General features: G+C 32.8%; 1 protein-coding gene across 4 annotated transcripts in view; it reads left to right on the top strand.

The window, feature by feature from the left end:
- The window catches only part of LOC131853724 (potassium/sodium hyperpolarization-activated cyclic nucleotide-gated channel 2), a 198963-nt gene that overhangs the window by 75065 nt on the left and 99072 nt on the right, over positions 1-24826 (top strand). For all 4 annotated transcript variants that reach the window (XM_059204738.1, XM_059204736.1, XM_059204737.1 and 1 more), the window contains exon 2: positions 21203-21414. In XM_059204738.1, coding sequence (XP_059060721.1) covers positions 21203-21414 — 212 coding nt within the window. The remainder of the gene's footprint in view (positions 1-21202; positions 21415-24826) is intronic.

Below are 24826 nucleotides of genomic sequence, written 5' to 3'. Positions count from 1 at the left end.
GTTGAAAATGAAATATTTTTTCTTAAACATTATAAATATAGTTATTTTATAATATTCACTTTCAGATAACATCGGATACTAAAGCATTTTCTTTACACTCTGTCTATTATCTATATTTAAAAAAGACTAATAATATACAAGAAAAAAGCTACGTAAGTAGAAGGGCTTCTATCAAAACACAACACAAATGTCAAAATCAAATTTCGACGAACAGAAATCCGTAAATGTTGGTCTTTTTATATCTGAAAGAGCGAGGTCAAACAAAAAGTGGCTAGACAAGCTAAAAGCGTCTCGCCAATGTATACTAAACTCTATTTCCCGAGCCCTTTTATATATCATGTTTGTTTTTTCCTACATGAATGCCAACTGCTCAGTTTTCCCGCTTTACATTTCATATTTCCTCGTTTCCCCTTAGTGCTGTGGTCCCAGTCAGCTGTTTGTCGACGGATATATGAATGCCTACCTACCATAATAAATATTTTTCCACAAGTGTTGTTTTATTTTGCGCTTGAATGTCAGTCACCTTGGAAAGTATATGGACAACATTTGTGCTTAGTGTCGTAGTTTGTGCCTTTATGTTTAGAATAATACAATAATTAATGTTTAGATTATTATGTATCAGCACATCACGCGATTCATTCAATCATAAAAATAACATTGTTAAAATGACATTGAGAAATTTTGCATATTATAAGTGTTTTAAATATTTAATATTATTGAAATCGATTATGAAGCCACTGGAAGTGGCAATCAAACATACGTCCCGCCATTTTCTTTGAGTACGAATTACTAAGTCACATGTAGGTAACGTGTGACAAATATAGATGGAAGATAACAAATTCAGTTCAAACAGTCTATCTCAAATTTACTTCATATTGATTCAACAACATTATTATTTTGGGTGATAAATAAATTGATAATTTATAAACAAATTTAAATATTTCTTTATTGACTAACAAAATTGTAATCTTAAACAAATATTATATATACATGTACTGTGTATAGTCCTTTGAAAGTTAGACTGTTTTGTATAAAATCTATCATATCATTAATAGATTAACGACCGCGGTACAGAAGCCGTCTCACATCCGATAGTCACAGCTTCCACTCTACACGATACAAACATTTGTATTTATATTTAGACTATGATTGGTCTGGGTATTTTCTATATATATATACATATATACATATATATATGTTTATTTTATATACATAATAAATAGAAAAAATATTTTAAGTATTTCTGTTAGTTGGTTAAAACACCCATAGTATAAGTTTTAATTAGTTTGGTGCTGGATAGCACTGTGTAAAATGATCCTAAGTAATTATTTTTACTATTAATAGACTTATTTGTCATGAATAATCATTACTTATATTTTGGCTAAATAAAAATACAATTAGAGTTACGACTACATCGCACGAGGGTGCTCGTATATATTTTTCCCTTCAAGAATCTATGAATTGCAAATACGAATATCATTGTATGATGAATATACGAATAGAAGACGCGAGTAAATATGTGAATCAATATTACACTTATGTAACGTTGTTCAGATTGAATTCTGATAAGCTTTATACAACTATCATATACTCATGCTACTGGAAATATGTATAAAAATTGTTTACCTTTTTGCTGCTTACGTTTGTCTAAATTGGTTTAATAACGTTACATGTTACAAGTCCGTTTTGTAACAAGTTTAATATTTCTAAAAGTACAGGAGAAGAGACTTGATATCTTAGTTGTCTGGAATGGTAACGTATAAGTAGTAACGTGGGTAACTCAATGTAACTCAACATTCGTATTGGTTTTCGTGTGTGTAGGCGACATTTACCGTTTACCATTTGATGGCCTGTCAGCTTATTTATCGTTCCATCTCCATAAAATAACTTCCAATAATTTACGACCCTAACATTTTTTTACTATATTATATAAAATTGTGTGTACCGCACCTATATGGGTACCGGTGTTCCACTTATTCCTGCCGCCAAGTAGCTTGCTGTGTAAAACCGTGGCTTGGTTTAAATATAGCAGTGAACTTACAGGATTTGGATGGATAGTTTTTCTTTGATTCATCGGAGTAAGATAACAAGTAATCTGCAAAGTAATTTAGTACGTACAGTCATGTATAAAATTATATGTTATAATTCTATAATGACTAAATTAGACCTAATTACTTATACAATTAAGTATATTATAGCTATTAGGGACAACGATGTAAAGGTAATATTTTCATTGCTAAATATTCATTTAAGCTACAAGGATATTTTTTATAAAAAGCCCTACGGAATGAAATGGGAGGTAGAAGAGGGGAGGCTTATTCAGATTCCTCTCACGTAAACGCAGCCCCCGCTTTGAGACTTTCTGCCTCTAGTTAGGTTCTAAGCTGAAAATATTATTATATATGTGTATATTTCTATAAATAAAGTTTTGTATGTAGGTACATACACAGAAGGCAAGACAGTTACGTAAAACTGAGTAACTCCGGCAAACAATGTTTATATTAGATCCAGACTTTTGTTATTATTTCTACTTATCACACACGCTGGATTATAAAGTTCCTCGAATTCGCAGCCAACTTTTGTATTATTCCTGTATTTCTGAATCATTAAACATAACGTAAGAATGAGTTCAGACGAAGTATACCTATTACCTATGTAATAAAGTTAATAAGTAATTTTTATGGATGATAATGGAGTGGATTATCCGCCTATATATCCTGAGATAATTTATAGCGGGTTCCTAATTCCTCTGTTTATAGAATGTACACGTCGACTCATTACTAATAATGTTCACGTCGACCTCCACACGGTCCCCTTTAAATGCGATTGAGTTTAATTTCGGGTCTAATGTGGATAACATTAGACTAGCTGACTTATAATTATATTTAAATTTAAAATAGTAAAACCCGAGTTCCATGCTCGTGTTTCGTAGACGAATCTAGTATATTGCAGTGAGAAAACAGAAAATAAAGTAGTAATATTATATTTATATGAAATAACATGATTTCTATTAACAATTACTAATAGATAAAATTGAATTTTATTAAACATACAAATATCGAATAAAATCGTTTATCTAACATACGATTTCCATTTCCATAGCGACAACATCCTACATTGAATCCGTCCGCTGCGTAGACTCGTAGGCGGGTCACGTAGCGGTTACGAGCTACGACGCACTTGAATGTATGCTACGTCGCCGGTTATAATATTAAAATAGCCTTTTGATTTTCTATCTATATTTCGCATGCTTAGTATTAAACTAACTAATGAAACTGCATTATCTAAAAAAATTGAATTCAACTTTAAAGTTTCAATTTAAAGTCGATTTTGTAATTCATCATCATCATCATCATTGCAGCCCGGAAGACGTCCACTGCTGGACATAGACCTCCCCCAATGATCTCCACGACGATAGGTTCTGCACTGCCCGCATCCAATGCCTTCCAGCGATCTTGACCAGATCGTTGGTCCACCTTGCTGGAGGCCTTCCCACGCTGCGTCTTCCGGTCCGTGGTCGCCACTCGAGGACTTTACTGCCCCAACGGCCACTTTTCCTACGAGCTATGTGCCCTGCCCAATGCCACTTCAGAGTCGCAATTCTTCGGGCTATGTGGGTCACTCTGGTTTTTCTGCGGATCTCCTCATTCCTGATTCGATCACGCAGAGTAACTCCGAGCATAGCCCTCTCCATTGACCTCTGAGTGACTCTGAGCCTGTGAGGCCCATAGTTAGCGACCTTGTCTCTGTGCCGTAAGTCATCACTGGCAACACACATTGGTCGTAAACCTTCGTCTTGAGACACTGCGGAAATTTGGACGACAAGATATATCGGAGCTTCCCGAACGCTGCCCATCCGAGTTGGATTCGACGATTGACCTCTTTCTCAAAATTGGACCTACCTAGCTGGATATTGCAATTGCTTTTATTTAATTTCTACGTAAAGTCTCCCAATATATGTAAATCTATATTTATCGTATCGTATCATCTATAAAATCCAAATCTCTATGTAGTATAATTATTATCCATTACAATGTTTATACTAAAGTCGAAATCCACTTTGTAGTCTGCATGGATATCTCTACCTCTCTTATTTCAACTATCAGCCGATATCTCTGAAAATATATATCATCTTTCATAAATGCGCATATATTATAGAATAGCCCAGAAGCGCAGTATAACGCATATCTACACTCCTTTTATACTTTACACACATTTCCACATTCCATCGTCCTCGTTCATGTTAAATACACTTTAAGGCATGGTCCTATAGTATAGTCCTTATATAACATGCCCATCAATTATATAAAAACAGTAGCATTGACTTAAAAATATACTCAATAATGTCCAGTCACATAAAAAGTCCTTGGCTGTTGCTATGATTACTTTAGATATAGACTTTGTGATCACTTTTCACAATAGATTCGTTTATTTTTAGTTGTAATATTCGTTGAACAAATACAATACGAATTATATCGATACAATACAACAAATTAACTCAAGGTGGGTTAATGGGTTAACGAATATTTAATATTGTAAGCGAGGTTTTCCATTCAACGGGGTCAGTATAATTATGTATGTACTTTTAATGGATTTTAAGTTAAGCCACTTGCTGTAATGAAGTCTGAATTGATTCTACATTGTAATGGATATTATTAAGCATGTATCTCCAATTTTTTGTAACAATAGATAACATGTAGGAAAATTAAATAAATTTCTTATATAAGAATTTTATATATATATATCAAAGTATGCATATCAGTTGTCTAGTCCACATAACACAAGCTCTGCTTAGCTTGGAATAAGACGGTTGTGTGTGAATTGCCCAGTAATATTATTAATATTGTCCTTATAGTAATGTCTTGTGTTTATTATTACATCTAAGATATGTATATAACCTCTTGTATCTATAATATATTATATATCTATTTTACCTACACCTAAACCAACAGATTACCCGTGTAGTACCCAGGTATAAACTATATCCAATTTCCATACTGAAATACGACCACACATTTCAATTTTAGTGGTATTACTTTTCTACGAGGTGTTCTGAATTCCAATATTGATTTAGTGATTACATCAAGGCCGGCACGCGATTACTTTCAAAGTGAAAGCGAGTGCCTTTCAATGAGTTTGGTACTGTACCCACCGTTATTTACAAAGATAGTGCATATTTCTTCTTTAGGCACCATCAGACAATATACCTTCATGATACAGGTAGGTACAGCAGTCTCGTGACTCCGGCAAGGCGTATGTATTATTTAGTTTTTTTTGGGACTACTCTAATGCTATTAGCCGCAGTAGGCCTTTACAGCTTCCATAGCAAAGAGTCGGCTATCAAATATTAACGTTGTATGAATGATTTCTTTAAATCACTTAGATAAATTATTTATTTGATTATTACTAGTCACACGATTACTCTTTTTAAATACAGACAATATATAGTTCGACATAATATTAACAAGTTTGTGTTATTACATAATAAAAAGCAATACAAAAGGGTCGTAGATACATGTAGAAGATTTAATACAGATTTTAGGTTTCGACCCATTTGAACCCTCAAATGAAATAATTGACGACTGCCGTTGCAATAAGAAACATATTTATTTGGCACTTCAGTTTTTGCTTCACGTATATAGACAGTATGCATTTAGTAAGTAGTTAATTTACATAAATCTACAAAAATTAAGTAGGACTACCTATAATAATATGTACATCCAAATTCCGTAAGAGAATTAACTGAGTTGTTTGTTTAGGCTGTAACGGCATGTAACCTTGAACAAGTTCGGAAACGAATGAATAAATTATATTAACATCGGCTACAATTTGGAAGACTTAGAGAGCAAACATAATTTGTTTGTAAAGATGGAAGTAAAAATAATGTTATTGTTCTAATTTACAGGTAGAAATACCTAGAAATTATCAAACAGCAATCAAATGTATAGTGCCAGTCGCTAGTCTCAAAATTACCATACTATATAAATAACCTGCAGTTAGAAATATACAACACATAACTTGAAAACCTTCAATCTGTGTGTCATTAATAGTTTAAGTCTTCCGCTTCAGCCATTATTTTCTTTTTAACCTCCAATGCAAAAATAGGGATGTTATAAGTTTGATGTGTCGGTGTATCTGTGTGTCTGTTTATGGCATCGTAGCTTTTCAAAGAAGAAACCCATTACGATGTTGTTTTTTTGTTTGTAAGCTGACGTGATCGGGATGGTTCATAGTCCAGATAATTCTTACCTACAATTTATCCGCTTTTTTATTCAGCGGTTAATAAAAATGATAATTTTAATAGTTCTTTACTATTTCGTTTCATGTACTCGAATTTATTTGTACATATGTATGTATCAACGTATTTGTATAATAGGTTAGTGTACTTTTATTTGTTTTTCTACTAATAAATATACCGCCTATATATCTGTCTGCTATTCTCGTATTAATAGTATAAATTCAAAAGTTGATGGCGATGAGTGGTTGCCTTTTCATGCAAGTATAGTACGGATCTGAATTAACGTTATTGGAAAATACTATATGATCTATTTTTCCAATAAACTTTATTCAAGTTCATATGATACTTTAAACTTGTATACTGTATTCAGTCGCCATCACATGTAGTTAGTAATTGAGAATTAAATGAATAGTAATAACCAGATGTAGGCAGATATATGACCTTTGTAATTGTTTAAATTTAATATTTATTTTCGTATCAGAAAAATAATTTGACACATTTTAATTTCAGTTTAATATAGGTACATATATTACAAATGCGAAAGTATATCTTATTTCTTTCTGTTTGTTACCTTCTCACCACTAAACGACGAGAGATTCTAAGGTAATTTGACGTGGAGCTAGAATATATCAATGGAGATATTACATAGGAAATAGACTAAATCATAGAATATGATATATCTTGCGAAATATATAAACAAATTTGTACAGAGATACTAGCATATATTAATTATTTGTAACTTTAAACGACCGCACCTACCACTAATCGTAACATTGTACCATAATTGACATGAATGTATGGGAAACATGGGTAAATTGGTTATATTGGATATAGGAGCGGCGAGGCGGGCACAGGCCACCGCAGACGCGGCGTCGCCGATCGTCAGCAATATTGACCCGTCTATATTTAGCCACATGCGATTTTGCAATTCCTTTTCGTTACCATTTCGATAGATTAGCTATAACTTAATAAACTAATAATGAAACGAAGAAGAGGTATTAAACGAATCCTACCAAACGGCTTCGGTGATGTAATGGTTGCGATTTCCGATGGTTGCGAGTTCAATTCCTTGCACGAACATTTGAGGTCTCGTTTTTTGCTGTGTATATTATTTATGTATTTACAAATAATGTATTTAAGTATTTATATTAGTTGTCTAGTGCTCATAACACAAGCTCTGCTTAGCTTGGGACAAGATGACGCTGCAATTGTCCTGAGACATTATTGTTTTTAGTTGTAATAAATAGAACAGAAATAAATTAAAATGTCCAAGACTCTTGCATCATCATCCCTATTTGTGCCGTCAAGCAGTTTGCTTTTAAGCTGTGTTCCGGTTAAAAGGTCAAATGATAGGATACGGAGACATGACATTGTAATCCTGGGAAGCCAAAGCAAGTGGGGTACAACGCGTACAACTAACCTCATAAGATAACGTGCAATTCGTAGAGCAGTTCATGCGCAATGTATAGGCAATAGTTGCCATATACTATCAAATGACGTCAGCTACTATGGCATTTCAATTATGTAGGGAAAAATTGAATATTTATTAAGAGAAAAAGAATTGCCGACGAGTATAGTACGAGACCTACTTCTTGAACTCGGAATACTCACTTCTAGCGTGTTTTACAGTCGACATCTATACTTTATAACATTACAACAGGCTCATCATCATGTAACACCAGCCGTACTCCTGCGTTGCTATTCCAGATTAACATCTCATAACTGCTTAAGCTGTAATCTAATAGAGATGGAGGTCACTATTCAGACGAAACACAGTAACTTTGCCAGAATCAGCCAACAAAGCAAGCTGCTAAAATTTTAGTCTATATCTGAAGTATTTTCTTAACATCGTAACGTTCCATACGATCGCGTAAATATATTCCACTGGGCATCACCATAAAATGCGCCATAAACCTGCTAAGAGGCAACAAAACCTTACCAATTACAGCCCTCCCGTAACCGCCCACCAAAAACAGACTGCGAAGTGCCAAACATTTCTAATTTTAGCGTGGTTATACGACCTTGTTTTCATCTTACATTACTGGTGCTATTGTTCGCAAGATATAAATAGATAGCATAACTCCATTTCTTTTGTAAGATGTTTCATAGAAATATTGTCCTTATGAAATATAAGGATATTCCATTCTTTATATGTCATCATCTAGCGGCGATATGATAGTATCCACAAACTAGAAAATTATAAAAATAAATAGCAAACGCGTTTTAAAAAAATATAGGTATATACTTCGATTCAATAAAACATATTTCGTGACTGAGTTTTCAACATATTTGTTATCGATATTTATTTATTTATTTGTACACATTACATCAATGGTTGTAGACAAGACAATTAACAGCAATCCCTGCACTAAGCCCAACGCTTGTGTCGCAGGAATCAGAAATCCTTAATTACAAAAACATTAATATAATCTATACATAAATATTATCTCTAAACATTCTCCACTTTTGAAATATTGTCAAATTGGTTTATATATAAAGCACATAGAGATAAGCGTTGACTGTGATGTGATATATCTCTAAGTAAAGAAACAAGAAAATCAATTTCTTAAAAAAGATGGACTGGATTTGGTATAAGGACTGCCTATATATGTATAAGGCGATTCGATCTTGACGTGCACTCATTTTCGTCGCTTTAATATTTTATATAAGTATTCAAGTTATGATGTCCATATTATTAGAATATTAATATATAAACCTTGAAAATTTTCTTGACAATTTGTGAAGCTTAATTGTAGATATATTTTCATCACAAAAGTCTGCCGAGATAGATTTTAAAAAATGTTGTTCTACATGGATACCTTTGTCTCATCTTTTTGAGCCACCAAACCGATTGCTTTTTAATCTGCGTTTCGGTTGCAGGATGAGAAATGGCAATCAAATTACAGAAATGGGATAAGTAAAATCTTAGTCCTTCCAGAATAGCATGAATGAATGGTGTCAAGATAGTCTAATGGTAGGCAGATAAATTGTAAATTTGTAGGCTATTTAGTATACATTGCGTAATACCGTCGTAACATTATGTACAATATAAAATCTGAGTAATTAGCCTGGAGTCTGCTACAATTGATACAATAACCCTTTTCAGTATGTTAATTCCTCGTAAAGAGCATATTAGAGATAAAAGTCCTCGCCATTGAGTGCCACTTCACCACTTATTTCACTACTCTCCCGCCGCACAAACCTATTTACATACTCGCATCACATTTCATTCAATTGCTAAGCGACATTGTGTCTGTAGACTTTCGCTAACTATCATTTTTTATGTGCTGTGCTATTCTAGGCAAATAGTTAGCTGACTGTCCAACTGATGGTAATTTATAACCTTCGCATATATTCGAGACTAGCACCACAAACGTCACGTTATCACATAATCTTAGAGATTAATTAGAACTAAGATGTTTCACCTTCATGTGCTGAAATTTAACTACTTTATTAGTTTAACTTAATTTAACCCTACAACCGAAACTCATATTATAAAGCTACGTGCTGGTGAATAGGTAAGAATGAGGTACCCGTGTAGATGGCTTTTTTCAAACTCTATCTTAGTAAAATTAACTTTGTGTAGCTTAAATGTAATTCTGATTGGCATATTGATAATAATGACTATCAGATACTCATACATATTATTTTTATTATAGCTACAATCCTGTTTTTACATATACAGATAAAAATAAACGTTTGAGTTCAGGACAGACTTAATCTTGAAACACTACATTCTAGCCATAGGTTTCCTCAAAAAAACTGCTAAATATTCACCAAATTTCTCTATTTTCGAAACTAAATGAATTGTTTAACTTAAAGTACACCTTCGTATTTTTTACTAATGTCCATAATTGATAATGGATCTGATCTTGGGGCAAGTAATGTGAAGGTATTATTTATTTGTATATACATAATACGTTCAAGCATTATAAATTTTTTTTTTTCGTATAAACTTTTTGTTCCCTGCTAAATCAGTCATTGTAATTATTAGAATTGCTTTTATTATATTTTAACAGCTAAATGGTGTAATAGTAATCGATCGTATGTGCACACCTGCAGAGCAATATAAAATACATACTTAGCATGTCTAGACGTGCCGATTTAGCTTTACTACTTTTAACTTTGAAGCAGTCACGCCATTCTTCAATTCTTTCTGATCGATATCTCACAAGGTGCTCACATGTCTAATTTACTAGAAATATTATCAGCATTTGGTGACACAATGTTGAAACTTTGCCTCTAACTAAATATAAATTTTAAAAAGTTTACATAGTATTAGTGGTCCAGTTATAATCATGGTGCAACACTTCAAAGAAATCAGTATATTACTGTTCTCATGAAAAGTTTTAGCAGTTTAAATTAATACAAGGATTATTTAAAAGAGCAACACACAAGTTTCTTGCTCGTTCTTCTTGTGATGAGACAGCTTTCCGAACGAGTGGTAGATAAAAAACAAATTGTTATGACTATTAAAAAGTGCTTAAATTAAGTTTATTTGAATAAATGATTTTCTATTCTATTCTATTTTCTTCTATTCTATTCTATTCTAAATAATTTTCAATATTTATATATCTTTTTATAAATATACCATATGACAAGAATCAAAATCTTTTATACTATTCTACGGTGTCTATATATAATTACAACTAGTTAAAACACACCAAACATCCAAATACAACATTTTGTCTTGTATCTCTACATCTTAGGTCACCTATATAAGACCTTTTTATCGATTGACAATAATAACTTAAGAAGATATATAGGGGTACAAAACGAAATGTTTCTATCTTTTTCTTTTTCAAAAATAATAATTATCATTATTGGAGCAAAAAGTAATAAACTCAGTAAATATTAATGTCAAGAGAGCAGCAGTTTCTCAGTTTTAATAACTTCCTCCTTAATGAACTTCCAATTATACTGGATGGTAGTAGGGTTTAAAATAGATAATAACAATTTCCTATAGCAATCAATGATTTTAATTATACCATACATTAATAGTTATGCAGTTTTAAATCGTTTAAACTGAAAACGTGAGACTGTTAACAAAGTGCTGAAGTGTTTACATATCTATTAACGTACGTGACTATACAACAACGCAATTAATTAACGCTCAGAACTTGTTGATAAACTGCTAAAGTCACAATTCGAAGTCAGTACTTTGCGACCGTAGCGCCATTGTAGAGCTTTCAGGGGTGCTTTTGTTGTTGCTGTACGTGAAAAATTAAATGAAAGCTACTTCATACTATGATCATAGATGGCGCTTTAATGTCATTTAACATGAAGATTTGCAGTACAGCTACTGACCGCAAGATGGCGCTAGTCGGAATTTAGCGTTAAACAATTTGTTCTAAAATAATATTTACTTAGATTTTATTAATATTTCGAGATGCCATAAAAATATGCCTAGTTAGGATATTCTATTTTCTTTGTTTTCTATGTTTGTTTATCAAGAAATAATTCTCTTTGTAACTATGACGAGTTTATGAGATACTGTATAATATGAACGAGTAAGTAAACCTAGATATGTTTATTGAAATTAGTAAAATGTATATGCATTCAAAGTTTGGAGGGCATCGTTTATTCCGAATCTAACAGATTAGCAATCATTGACGTAATTTATGAAAGTAATAGTAAGGTTCAAGGTTAAAGATCAAATTTGTCTTGGTTATAAATTTTATTAGTAAGCTCTTAGATAGGTATACCTACATTTATATAGAACTCTGATAATTTAAAAGGATTATGGAAATAATATAGAAAACAGACAATCTCGATGATGTAGTGGTTTAGCACACTGCATTACTTTCGATGTTAGCCAATTTGATTCCTCGCACAGTATAAACATTTGTATTTATGAGTACGATTGTCTGAATAAATTCTATGTATAGGTACTGTTCATGTATTTCAAATTAAAAATCTATTTAAGTTCTATTAGTTGTTAAGGACCTTTTGTATAAGTGTGAGTAATTTGGTTATTATCTAGATTTTAACTAGATGGCGATGTATGAATTGTCCTGGTCTGTTATTTTTATCCTGAATATACCATTTCAATCTCAAATCTGATGATTTGGTTCTTGTCAAGTTTCAAGGATGTTTTAACCTTACCAAGATATTTATCTACTTCTCGGTAGTAGGTAACCTCGCACTAATCAACATTAAACTTAGCTAATAAACGTTAGATACTAACTAGGGTTGTCATCAATAGGGTTGTCAGCGTCCGGAAATTGTCTTTGTTTGCGAACATCGGTTCATGTTTCTGCATCATAGTTATTGTAACGTCTAAGCAAAATTATGAGAAGAATAAGAACTTATAGGAGTACTTCTATAAGTTCTTATTTTAGGTTTGCCGAAATAATAATAATAATATTTCAGGATTATATAAGAAGACTTTATATAAAGTCGATTGGAAGGGATATGTGTTAAAGTGAAATTATGTGTTAGACGTTCTGGAGATATCCAGTTAGTTTTCACTTCAGTTAGGTTCATATATTAAACTGTCTATACGTATGTGAAATAATAAATAAAGATATATAAAAAGATACATGAGCAAATAAGTTGAATTCTTGAAATAGATCATAAATATTAAATAACTATTCGGCATGCGTATTGATGGTAAGTGCCAGTGTTGAGTGCTATCAATAGGTACAATGCTTTTTGGGCAAAGAAATACATATGTATTCATTTCATGCCAGCAAAATCTCTACTAATATTAATGAGATGAAAATTTTCATTTTTTTTGTAATGTAAAGACACATAAAATAATTATTGCCAAACTTAAAAATATCATTTAACTATAAATAGCTACTATATCAGCGAGCAACATTCGTTATATTCCACGCGAGTAGCATCACGGGATACACCTAATAGTAATGCACGAAAATTGTCAAGATTTTTTCCATCACCAAACATAATCATTTTACAGAGGTCAGCCCTACTACTTACCCTTATCCAAACGAATCTGAACAAATGACGTAACATGAATACGGTTGCGAAAGTCGATGTAGCATGTACCTCCGAACAGGTATATCCCTGACCCCGCCACGCGAGGTCGCATACAGCCCCGAGCATCCAGGGTTACAGTGTCTGCCAATACAGGTATAGCCTGGTGTCAGTAATTCATATAACTATTAGTCTTGCCCATATTGACGTAGTTCCAGAATCGCTAAATTTAGTTCGCAGCTCTTATAGAAACTAGTTTTAGTTCGTTCGATCCCAACTCCGGTCAATATGCTGGTCAACTTCTAGATCTGTTTTTTCAGCAAATGTGTTCTTGTTTTTTAAGCAAGATTGTTTGAGTTTTATCAAAGGAACTAAAGAGCAGAACATTTGCGAACAAGTAAGTATAGTTCGTCCTCACCGGTTCGTTTTCTAACTACACAAGCCTAATAACTATTACCTAAGTTAATATAATACAAGTTTTCTGATTAGATATAGGTAAAATCTGTCTTATCTTATCTGTCGCCTTAAGAGAGCTGAACAGATCGCGCTTAAGCGATACTGAAAGATAGGCCCACGGGTACGCGGTATTAATTACCCCAATTTCACCCCCCACCCCACTTGCTTATAAGCCGGTTGTTTACGAAAAAGCATTAAACACGTATTTGTTTTTAGAAGTACTACAAGGTATCAATCAGAATGTTTATCTAATATTTTTTCATACAAACTTTAACGTTGTTTTTTAATATTTCTTTTATACAAAAGGATTTTAAAAATTCAATATATTAGCATTATTTGAAAGGATGCCCTCCTTTCTATAAATACTTTCTTATTCCTTATTTACGTCTTAAAAATAAGACCTGTAAAAAAACAGCTTTCTAGGTCCAAGGGTTCAGGCCGAGCGTTGATGAGTCACTGAGTCAAGTCTTCTCTTCCTATACATATGTCATATAAGATATTTAACTAATGCGGTTTTTGACGGCGTTAGACTCGCCCTCTGAAACGTTATATATAAATAATTCCAGCGAAATATAGTCATATCAAATGTTGTATTCACCCTAAAGCCGATAGTTGACCCCTAAAAGGATAACAGTTGTGAGACTATTTTTATTTATGCGTATAATTTTAGGATAAAATAATTATTTTATGTATATTATTTTTCTCTATATGTATGTATAACAATTGCTACCGTCGTCTATATACATGAACAGCACTAGTTAGAATTTCTATGCCTCTAAAAATAAATAACTTCGAGAAAACAGAACACTAACGGACGGAAACTGGATATATTGCTATCAAAGGTTACAATACACGATTATTGAATGAAAGATTAAAAAAAATTGTATGTCAACAATCTGTCTCAATTAATCAATCCTATTGGATACCAATTGAGACGTAATTAATATTAGCAAGTTAGATGCAAATGTCCAATCAGCTACAGATTCAATATCCGTTCATCCTCCTGCCGATATACTTGTACATTGCTAATGACGTCTTAACCGATATTTGCATGCACTGTACTAGTCTTACTTCAAACTATTCTATTAAGATTATAACTAACAATATTAGTTGGTGACATATTGTTACTATTATAATCAATACTATTACTAGGTTTGTTACTATGTGTTGGTGGGCTAATTATAATGAATCCGCTCAATAAATTCGAATTCTATATTTACATTATTACAGATATTTTATTTTTTATGGGAATGAGTATAAAAACTTACAATAAGATACCGAAGTGTATACTTTAATTACCTTTAAATAAATTCAAAACGTCTGTTGATACATATTTATGGAGCAAAGCCAATTACTAAACGATTACTTGAATGACAAACGGGCATGGTAATAGTAGTTTATGTACAGGATTTTCACGTAATATAGACATAAGACATAAGTACAGCATGTAATTAAACTGGGTTTTAAAGAAAGATAAATTTATTAAATTCATTTGAGTTTAGTGCTAGTTCTTCTCAATTAAATCTCTATACTGAACTGGACGGTAGGTACAAAAAATTTGACAATCATAAGCGGCTAAAATGTCCTACATGAATAAATGATTTTTCATTTAACTTAATATTTTAGTTAGCAAAAAATATCACTTGATAGTGGTTTAATACTAATAAATGTTGGTGTCCAAAATTTCGCAACTAACTTTATCCAAAGCTGATACCTGCCTACAAGCAAGATTAATACCGTTAGTCATCGTTACCCGTAGGGATGAAAGATCTCGTGACAGATGGGGCGACCTCGTTTTAATTGAGATGGATCATGTTGAATTCAATAGTAAACATGATCCATAAACATTTACAAAACCAACATTTCTACCGATGTGGATATTGTGGAAAGGAATTTTCTTTGTAAGATGTGTTTCGATTGTAGAGTGAGATATGGCAGTGAAATTAAAAGATAGAGAGGCATGACATCTTAGTCATCCGAAATGGTATAAATACATAGCTAATTTATTTACAACTATCTGTTAACAGCGACTTTTTTTATTTTTAGACAACATATAATCTATGTGCATTCAATCCCTATTTACGTCAAATCACGTATATTAATATCTATTCAGTTGTATGATCGTGTAAAGGTGACAAATAGACAGACAGACATATTTTTAACGCTATAATATTAATATGGATTTATAATGACAAAAGCCGTCTCCATAGTAACTAGACTTAACAACGGTAATATGGACAAATACCTACATACTGAAATTGTATTAAACAAATTGTCATGTTAAAAAAAATAGATAAAAAATATAACAGTTAGTAAAACTGTTAGTGAAATATTAAACCTAACATACACTGACAAAATTACTCGTATTTACAACCAGGGCTCATAAAACAAATTAGTACTCAAAAGCAACGTTGTCAGGCTTTTTCAATTAAAACTGTACTGAAAAATAACGATGAAAAGGAAGCCTACAGCGAGACTACAGTTACAGTAAGCGAATACGTAAAACAATTTGTTGGAGCAGTTTGTAAACAATGTACAATTGAATTTCACCGCATAAAGATAACATTTGAGTTTAATCTACAGCGCTTTTCCCGGTATTCATCTATAAAATAAATATGTAAATTTGATAGTTTAGTGAAAGTATAAAGTATATCACATTCAGCGCTTCGGAATTTTTTTCCCAGCTTATCTTTTTAAGCAAATATTATTAATTTACAGACAGATTATATAACGATTTTTTTCTGTAATAATATATTATGAAATGCGAACAACTCATTTTTATGTATTACCTAAAGACCGCCTTTGGGTAATACTTCAAAATGAGTTGTTCGCTGCTTAAGCAATCAATACACAGAAGTGGTGCCTTTTTTGCGTATAGGCACACAGAACACACACACATACACAGTTCATTATTTATACATTTTTTGTACATATTCAATTCAATTAAAAAATAATTTATTCATGTGGGACATTTTAGCTGCTTATGAACGTGAAATTTTTATATTAAAATTTGCCTACCGTCCAGTTCATACTGATCTGATTCAATTGAGAAGAACTGGCAAGAAACTCAATTAAATTTCCTATTTTTTTAAAAGCCAGTCTATTTCTAATGTTGACTTACATATATTGTATTTTGTTAAATGACCAATGTACCTTAACAATCATACCTAACGTTAACAAAAATAAGATAAATCTTATCTATCTACTCTATAAATAATATTCTCCAGTTATTAATTTATAATATCAAGATCATCAAAACATTGGAACATAATTTAGATATACAAGGTTTCTTGTAAAAGATATATATCTCGCCAAAGGCCAGGCAGAGCCCATGACACGGAACTAATCGAGAAACAAATCGGAAATCAGAAAATAAATATTTGAACTTTTCATACAGTATTGATGACGTAACTTGAACTTAGTACGAATATTTTAATAAATATTTTCTGCTTTACTGTATTTTATTTTTAATATATTTTTGTATTATTACCATACTAGCTTTCGGCTTGTTATACCCTTTACGACTAGACCTATAGACAAATCAAGGACATATTGTTCATAAAGCATAACCAAATACAATGATGGCCTCGGTCGTCTAGCGGTTTAGCACACCGCCTTACTTCCGATGGTCGCGGGTTCGATTCCTCGCACTTTACAAACATTTGTATTCATGAGTATAATTGTTTGTATCGGTCTAGGCGTTTTCTTAGAGTATGTGTAATATGTATGTATTTACGAAAAAAAATATGCATTTATGTCAGTTAACTAGTACTAATAAAACAAGCTCTAGCTTAACTGGGGTCTAGATGGGCGCTGTGCGAATTATACTGAGATTACTATTATAAATACAATTAACTTCTTATTATTCTGTTTCTCAAGCAAGCAAGTGGAAAAAATACTTAATCTGTCAACAGAAAAAACAATAACCGTCACAAATAACTAAGAAAAATATTAAATTATGAAAATCTAAAATTCCGTTTGTTAAAATACTGACCGTGTAATCCTCAGATGTGGTTTCGAGAATTCCCAATATGAAGCTTTTGTGTTCTAGAGCAACCATACGTCATGCAGAACATTCTCCGTCCCTCGGGAGTACAGGAACGGAGCCGAACTGCGGACTTAATATTCTAACAAATTATTCACATTGCATTGTTATATTACCTTAGTCGATATTCTCTGAGGATTTTAATTGAACATTTATGTTAGAAATAAATTCAGAAAATTTTAGCTTGCCTATAATATTCGAGTATGTGGAAAGCATTATGTTATACATAATTTATTAATACAGAAATATACATCCATTAGCAATTTGATGGCAAAACGGTAATATAAAGTTTTACCATCTATATTACTTTTAAGAAAAAATGTGAACGTACTGAGAAACAAACGGTACTAATAATATTAATGTTAGCAAAGAAAGATTAAACACAGACAGATTATTCAATTGAACTTCCGACTTAAAACTAAAAAAACAATCTTGTCAAAATATCAATAAAATATATATAGTTTTTTTTTATTATGGATGATAATGGAACGCCGCAGCTACATACACTAACGATTTACGCTAGCATGGCACGAGTGCCGAATGACAAGATGATCGTGAGATCAGGTCAGTTAGCCCATCGTGGTAAATTTATGAAGTTATTACGATGGGTTCCAAGGGGAACCAAGTGGAGGTCACCCTGACACGGTAGTTAGCAATTGGGTAATTAGTCCACATTATTAACAATCCACTTCCCCCCATAACATAATATAATAATAATAATCTTAAGACAATACACACAGCGCCATCTAGACCCAAGTTAAGCTAGCTAAAGCTTGTGTTATGGGTACTAGACAACTGATACAAATACGTAGATATATATTTTTTCGTAAATACATACATAATATTCATAGAAAACAACCAGACCGATATAATATACATACAAACAATCAAACGTTTGTGCCGTGCGAGGAATCGAACCCGCGACCATCGGACGTAAAGCGGTGTGCTAGACCGCTAGACCACCGAGGTCGTCGGACTAGCGTCGTTCATATGTATTAAAACAATTTACAAATAAAAAAGTCGCTTCATGTCATAATATCAACGTTGCTATTTCTGTTACACTAAGGCTAAGATGTTATGCCCCCGTATTCTGTAATTTCACAGCCATATCCGGCCTTCAAACCACAGCGGTCTCCACATATCTGGTCACAATCTGCACAGCAATCATTGTAACAATTACATTTCGTGTCATACACCCATAGAACAGAAACTGTGCATATACCCAATCGAAATTATCAGGGGTCTGAGTGAATATCTTTGTCATGTCTATTTATACCACTAAGCAGCTTGTTTTGTAAGCTGTATTTCAATTGAACTTAAGGCATAGAAGCATAGCAGAACATGATGTCAAATGTGTTGTTCATTTTGTTTTCTAATTTGGAATAAATCGTGATAATAATAGTTTATTTCAATAACCATAAATGACCAGACGAAGTCGAGGGTAATAGTAGTATATATACTAGTCCTACATGCATGTTTGTATCATTGAATGAGTAATGTGTTACAAGAAACATATATACCTAATTTACTCGGGGAAATGGGAGAAACCACCCAAATCTCCGGAGACACGATGAGGGCCGATTTCCAGGTAGGTCGGTCGAACGGATTGAATACATTCTAGGATCCAATGTCAAGGTCACTGCGTGATATTGCGGTATTAGTTTTTTGCGATACATTATACATGATACAATACTTTTTTTGTAACAACATTTACAAAGTGTACTTAGATATTGTAAAAACAAAAATGGATCATATATAATTCAGTCACTGTCTGGCCGTCCGAAATGAAGCAGTTTTCTTCTCCATTTCAAGTACTATCTACATATACAGGGAAATTTAATTCAGGTTGGTTGAGCAATAACGCGCAGTGAGATAAAAAATCAAATGAACCTTTAGTATTAAATTCATGCTAATATAGCGTCTGTCCGTTCTTGGGATAACATCTATCTTAATGACAAATTTCATTCATAACCGTTCAGCTGTTGGGTTGTTAAAAGATATACCTAGGTAACAGATATACGGATATATCTTCAAAATTGTAATATTAGTATTGATACTATTATTTAATAGACAGATAGAATATACTTTATTTTTAATACATATAAATAAGAAAAAAATATAAATAACACAGGTATAATTTAAAATGAGGCGGCCTAATTATTAAAAGTAATATTTTCAAAGCAACCTTTTGAAAACGAATTGATTTATCTAATACAACTACCATATAAATTACAGACAGACAGGCAGACACAGAGAATTATTAGATATTTTAGGTCATACTACATTATATTGAGAGAGAATATAAGTGTATTTAGGATGTGTTGTATGGCTCTTTCATTTCGTTGGATACCACGCAAGGTCGAACTTTGAACTAAAGCAATTTATTATGTTAATTACAAAATGATGCAACACCCTTATTTCTATAACCTTTTGAATATTTCCTTGTTTTATACAATTATTCACTAGTTAAACTATGTCATCCTAATAATTACATACTAGCTGCTAGTAACAACATTTGTTTTCATTGCATAAGGCCGCCTTGCAAATGTAAATACATATATCATCAGTAATGTTTTTTGTTCCGTTTTTATCATACATAGCATATTTTGTCTCTCTCTAACCGACTCTTTCTCTGTATACCAATCTGATTTTCTCAACAGAATGGATACTTACCAAAGTGGACTTAATGTTCCACAGTAAATTAAAAAATATGTAAAGCGGAAATGAAATGTTTTATTTACATTATAAAATGTGACAATATCCGATTAGTCGCCACTTGAAATTGCTTCAGCTATTTTGAAAGCTTTGTTTAACGACCGACAGCGGAAAGGCAGAATATAAAAGATTTATTGTGGCGTTTTAAAGAGGTTTGCAATAAAATTATTGGTCGGAACACTGATTATGCCATAGTATCAAATAGGTAGTTAATCCACTTAAACATAGAATTACATGATTGGACATAATTACTACAACTGGCTTCTACTATCCCATCGCTGGGTATAAATAATTCATATCAGGCCATTTATCCTCACGCCCTAGAATATACGTAGTCACAGATACTGCGATTTCGGAGGAATAGTCACACGTCTACACCAGGGGAGAACCCTGGTGTAGACGTGTGACTACGGTAATAGTTTACCATTCAATGATGTCTCGTTCAGACGCAAAAACAGTGTTGCAATATGGGTGTAAAATCCATAAAGGTCGGAATTTGGTCGCCAATAGAGAAATTCGTAATGCTTCCATCCAGCAAGCTAATTTATTTTTAAGTTATGCCTTTAATTTCCATAAACTGAAGGTCCATGCCCTTTTTGCGTTTCATTAATTTTGTTGACTCTTTTTTTCGTCGCTCTTCTTGTTCCATGAAAATATGTATTGTGGCTTCCCGCAGTTCATCAACTAATGAATTAGATTATATATATGTGTTATAACCTCTTATTCCTACTTACATCGTTTAATTACAGTATGTTACCGACTAGTCAGTGTACATCCATATCAATACTGAGGGTGACATGTTCTTCCAGATGCGAGGATGGTGGAGGCGCCGCAGCGACATGCACCGGCGGGCGGGCGGCATCGCTGCGACTCGCGAACGGGCGGGTGGCGGCGCAGTCCGCGGAACAGTTGCCCCACTCGCCGGCAGACTGCGCCTCCGTGCGCATATCCATCGACAACACCAATACGTGCTGCACCGACTCCCTCGTCACCGCCCTCGACGATGAGACCCTACTGCTAGGTAAATATTACTAACTAGTCTATTACTGACCCATGCAACTTCGTCTACATTACACTTACTTGATATTTATTTCGTCCAATATAAATTAATAACAATATATACACTGATCAAAATCCGATCAGTACTTTTTACGTGAAAGAGTAACAAAGATTCATCCATCCATCCACAATCACATTTATAAATATATATATACATATTATACATTAACAACACAAGAGTATGTATTGCATATATAGTCGTATAGCATGCATTAGTCGAATCGCGGGTGTTACCTCATAACGTGATGTCCGTAGTACTATTCATGTATAGAGGCAAAGGTTACCTTTTACCATCAGGTAGGCCGGCAGCCTGTTTGCCATTTCAATCGCATAAAAAAAAAATCCCGTTTATACATATAATATGTAAAACAGTAAACAACCGTGAAAACTGTGTTTATATCATTTGTTCTAACAAAAGCATTGCAGTAAAAGTAACTATCACAAAGGAAAACATTTAAAGTATAACCTTACTCTTTTTCTCTTTGATTTAAGATATAACACGTTTCACTACAAAGCATACATTTGTGACAATATTCTGCTATTGAAATTTATTTTTGGAACGTAACGCGTATTTCCTCGTACATAGAAATCGGTATTTTATATTTTGCCGCGATTTGCATCTCGTTTGCTCATGGCAAAGCTGTAAATTCAGTTATGTGTGTACGTGATGTTTTTACCCGGAATCATGTCAACTTACATCCTGAAAATAGGTATTTTATGTGATTGCCAATTAAGCTATGAAGCTACAACCCGCTTGATGGTAACTGGTAACCATCGACGATGTACACGAACAGTAAGTACTAATATCAAGTTATCATGACGACCTCGATGCCACTGATACGTTGCCATTCCGGAGAACTGTGATGTTATGCCTCATGTTCTGTAATGTCACTGCCTTACCTACGAAATATATGCCCTTAAACCGAAACGCAGCTTAGAAAGCAAGCTGTTTAACAGCTGAAATAAGTGGGACGGTGGTTACTCAGAATACTTTTTAAAAAATAGACCTCTTTATGCAAAACGCAACATTCCTATATTATTTACATATATTTCTGAATGTTTTGTCACACCACGGGATTAATACTTAATAACTATGTACCCAATCGTATTGAATGTATTATGGTAAAATCGAAACCTCCCTTATCGCGTAATACCAATTCACTGTCATATCGCGGCGACCACAGACTATAGTCAATGACGTAAACAGGGTTATGTCAAATTTATGTCTCTTAAAATATCTGTGGCAATGCCAAATGCAGACGTCATAGTGAATGCAATATACATGACATATTGCTCACATTTAGATTTATAGGTATATTTGATTTCGACTTTGCAGGATTTCTTACCGTCTTTTAGAAACACTTTAGTTTGCTATCGGTATTTTTATCACCGCAGAATAAATCAGATAAATAAATTGAGACACGTTTTATTTAATATGTTTCTTATTTTATCGAAAACTAAACGAATCCTTTTCTTTTATTCAACACTCGTATTTTCTAAAGAATAGAACTAATATTGACATAGGTATGTCCAATTTTGTAAATGTAAACAGTAGCTACTATTTACACTTATCTACACTTATCCGTCTATTTTTAATAAACAGTTTAAAATATGATAGTTAAGCTAACTCTAACTACCCTAGCCCTTTGCGATATAGTCGTATAAGGCATATATTGATAGATCACGCAGACAAAGTAATATTAATTTCTATTTGTGACAACCCTACCATGCGATACTTACCGCAAAGGGAGGGAGGAACGTTTACTTCCCCGAGAGAATTGTGACAATAAGCATTATCTACCATAATGACCGTGTATAAACCCATATTACTCGTAAAATATGCGAAATTCTCTTTCATTGATGGTCTTTTTATTAGAATTTTTAATGGAATTTAAATGGCAACTAAGCTAATGGACCACCTGATAGTGGTCATCATCGACTGCATACATAAATAATACTACGGAGATCACATTAACTTGATAACTACCTTTGAGATGCCATTCCAAAAGACTGAGAAGTCATGCCTATGATTCTGTAAATTCATTATTTAATCGCACCCTACAACTGAAATAGAGCTTATAAAGCAAGTTGCTTAACGACTGAAATAGATGAAAATGAGGTATCAACCAATGAAGACGACTTCTTCTTTGGTAAATATACTTAAATGGCAAAAAAATATCACTCGCCTAATAGGCAACAAGTGACTGTAATCTATGATCACTTACAATACTAAAACATGCACAATTTATAACGAAACTAACCTATAATCTGGTGTATTTAGAAATTGTTTATGCAACATATTAATTATTTTTCAGAATATAACATTTTCCTTATCTTACACAGATTTTTTCTTAAGCCGTAGATACTCTTGACATAGTAGTATGACTGTTACTATTTCAAAATTTAATGTATTTAAGTATTAAAACACAAAATTTGAACTATTAACGGAAATAGTTCAATTTTCGAAATATGTGACGTCACACTAGGAAGGGGAGAGAGTCTCACAAATGTGATTAACTATCATAGTGACTGAATTAGAGGTAAAAAATCACAGAATTCGCATGACGTAGTTTATTAATAGCCCCATATGGTTTTTTCATGGCGATCTTTTTAATTTGTCAACATCTGGTATGGTTTTGGTTTTGCTAGAAAATTCTACAGTGGACTACTTTGTGACTGTTTTACTAAGATCAGTCTTTCGAATTGTTGATCGACCCCGAGAACGTTTTCGTCTACCGAGTCTTAAATAATTTTTCATTCCATGCAGTTTTCGTTTCGACTAATATGACCAAAATATTTGTAAATTCATGTATTCAAATATTTTATTCGTATTATTTAGTAGTAAGTATAATATAAGATGAACCCGCAACTTCATAACTGCGTAACTTTTTTTGTAAACCAAACACAGTAAAATAAACACTGTACCTGTTTTAAGGGAATATTGACACAATATGTTAATGAAAACTGCCGAAAACATTTAGGCCATTTCTAGGAATAGTGCGCACAAACGAACAGATAAATAGTAAAAAAACTCTCACTAAACTAATAATAGTTTTTATAATAAGTATAACTCATCTCTGTACATGAAATATCGCTTATATTTCATGTACAGACATGAGTTATATTCTTGTTGTATTTATTATACACACATTTATCTACCCAATATTTCTATGAATTTACCCACATGAACATATTCTACATGTCATGACAATATAATAACAGTCATGTTCTATTATAATATACCTATACGACTTTATATCTCCACAAGTAAAATTCACAAATCAATGACTCAGCTCAAACGTAACTTCGGTTGGTAACTCCCCTATAAAACGATGTCATGCGTATTTACCAACCAGCCATTATCTGTCGAACCT

The sequence above is a fragment of the Achroia grisella genome, unplaced genomic scaffold, assembly GCF_030625045.1.
Source record: "Achroia grisella isolate CSIRO2021 unplaced genomic scaffold, CSIRO_AGI_Agris_v1 utg906, whole genome shotgun sequence".
In the NCBI taxonomy this organism is placed as follows: Eukaryota; Metazoa; Arthropoda; class Insecta; order Lepidoptera; family Pyralidae; genus Achroia; species Achroia grisella.
The sequence above is the reverse complement of the archived record's forward strand: the minus strand, read 5'-3'. Positions and strand labels throughout refer to the sequence as shown.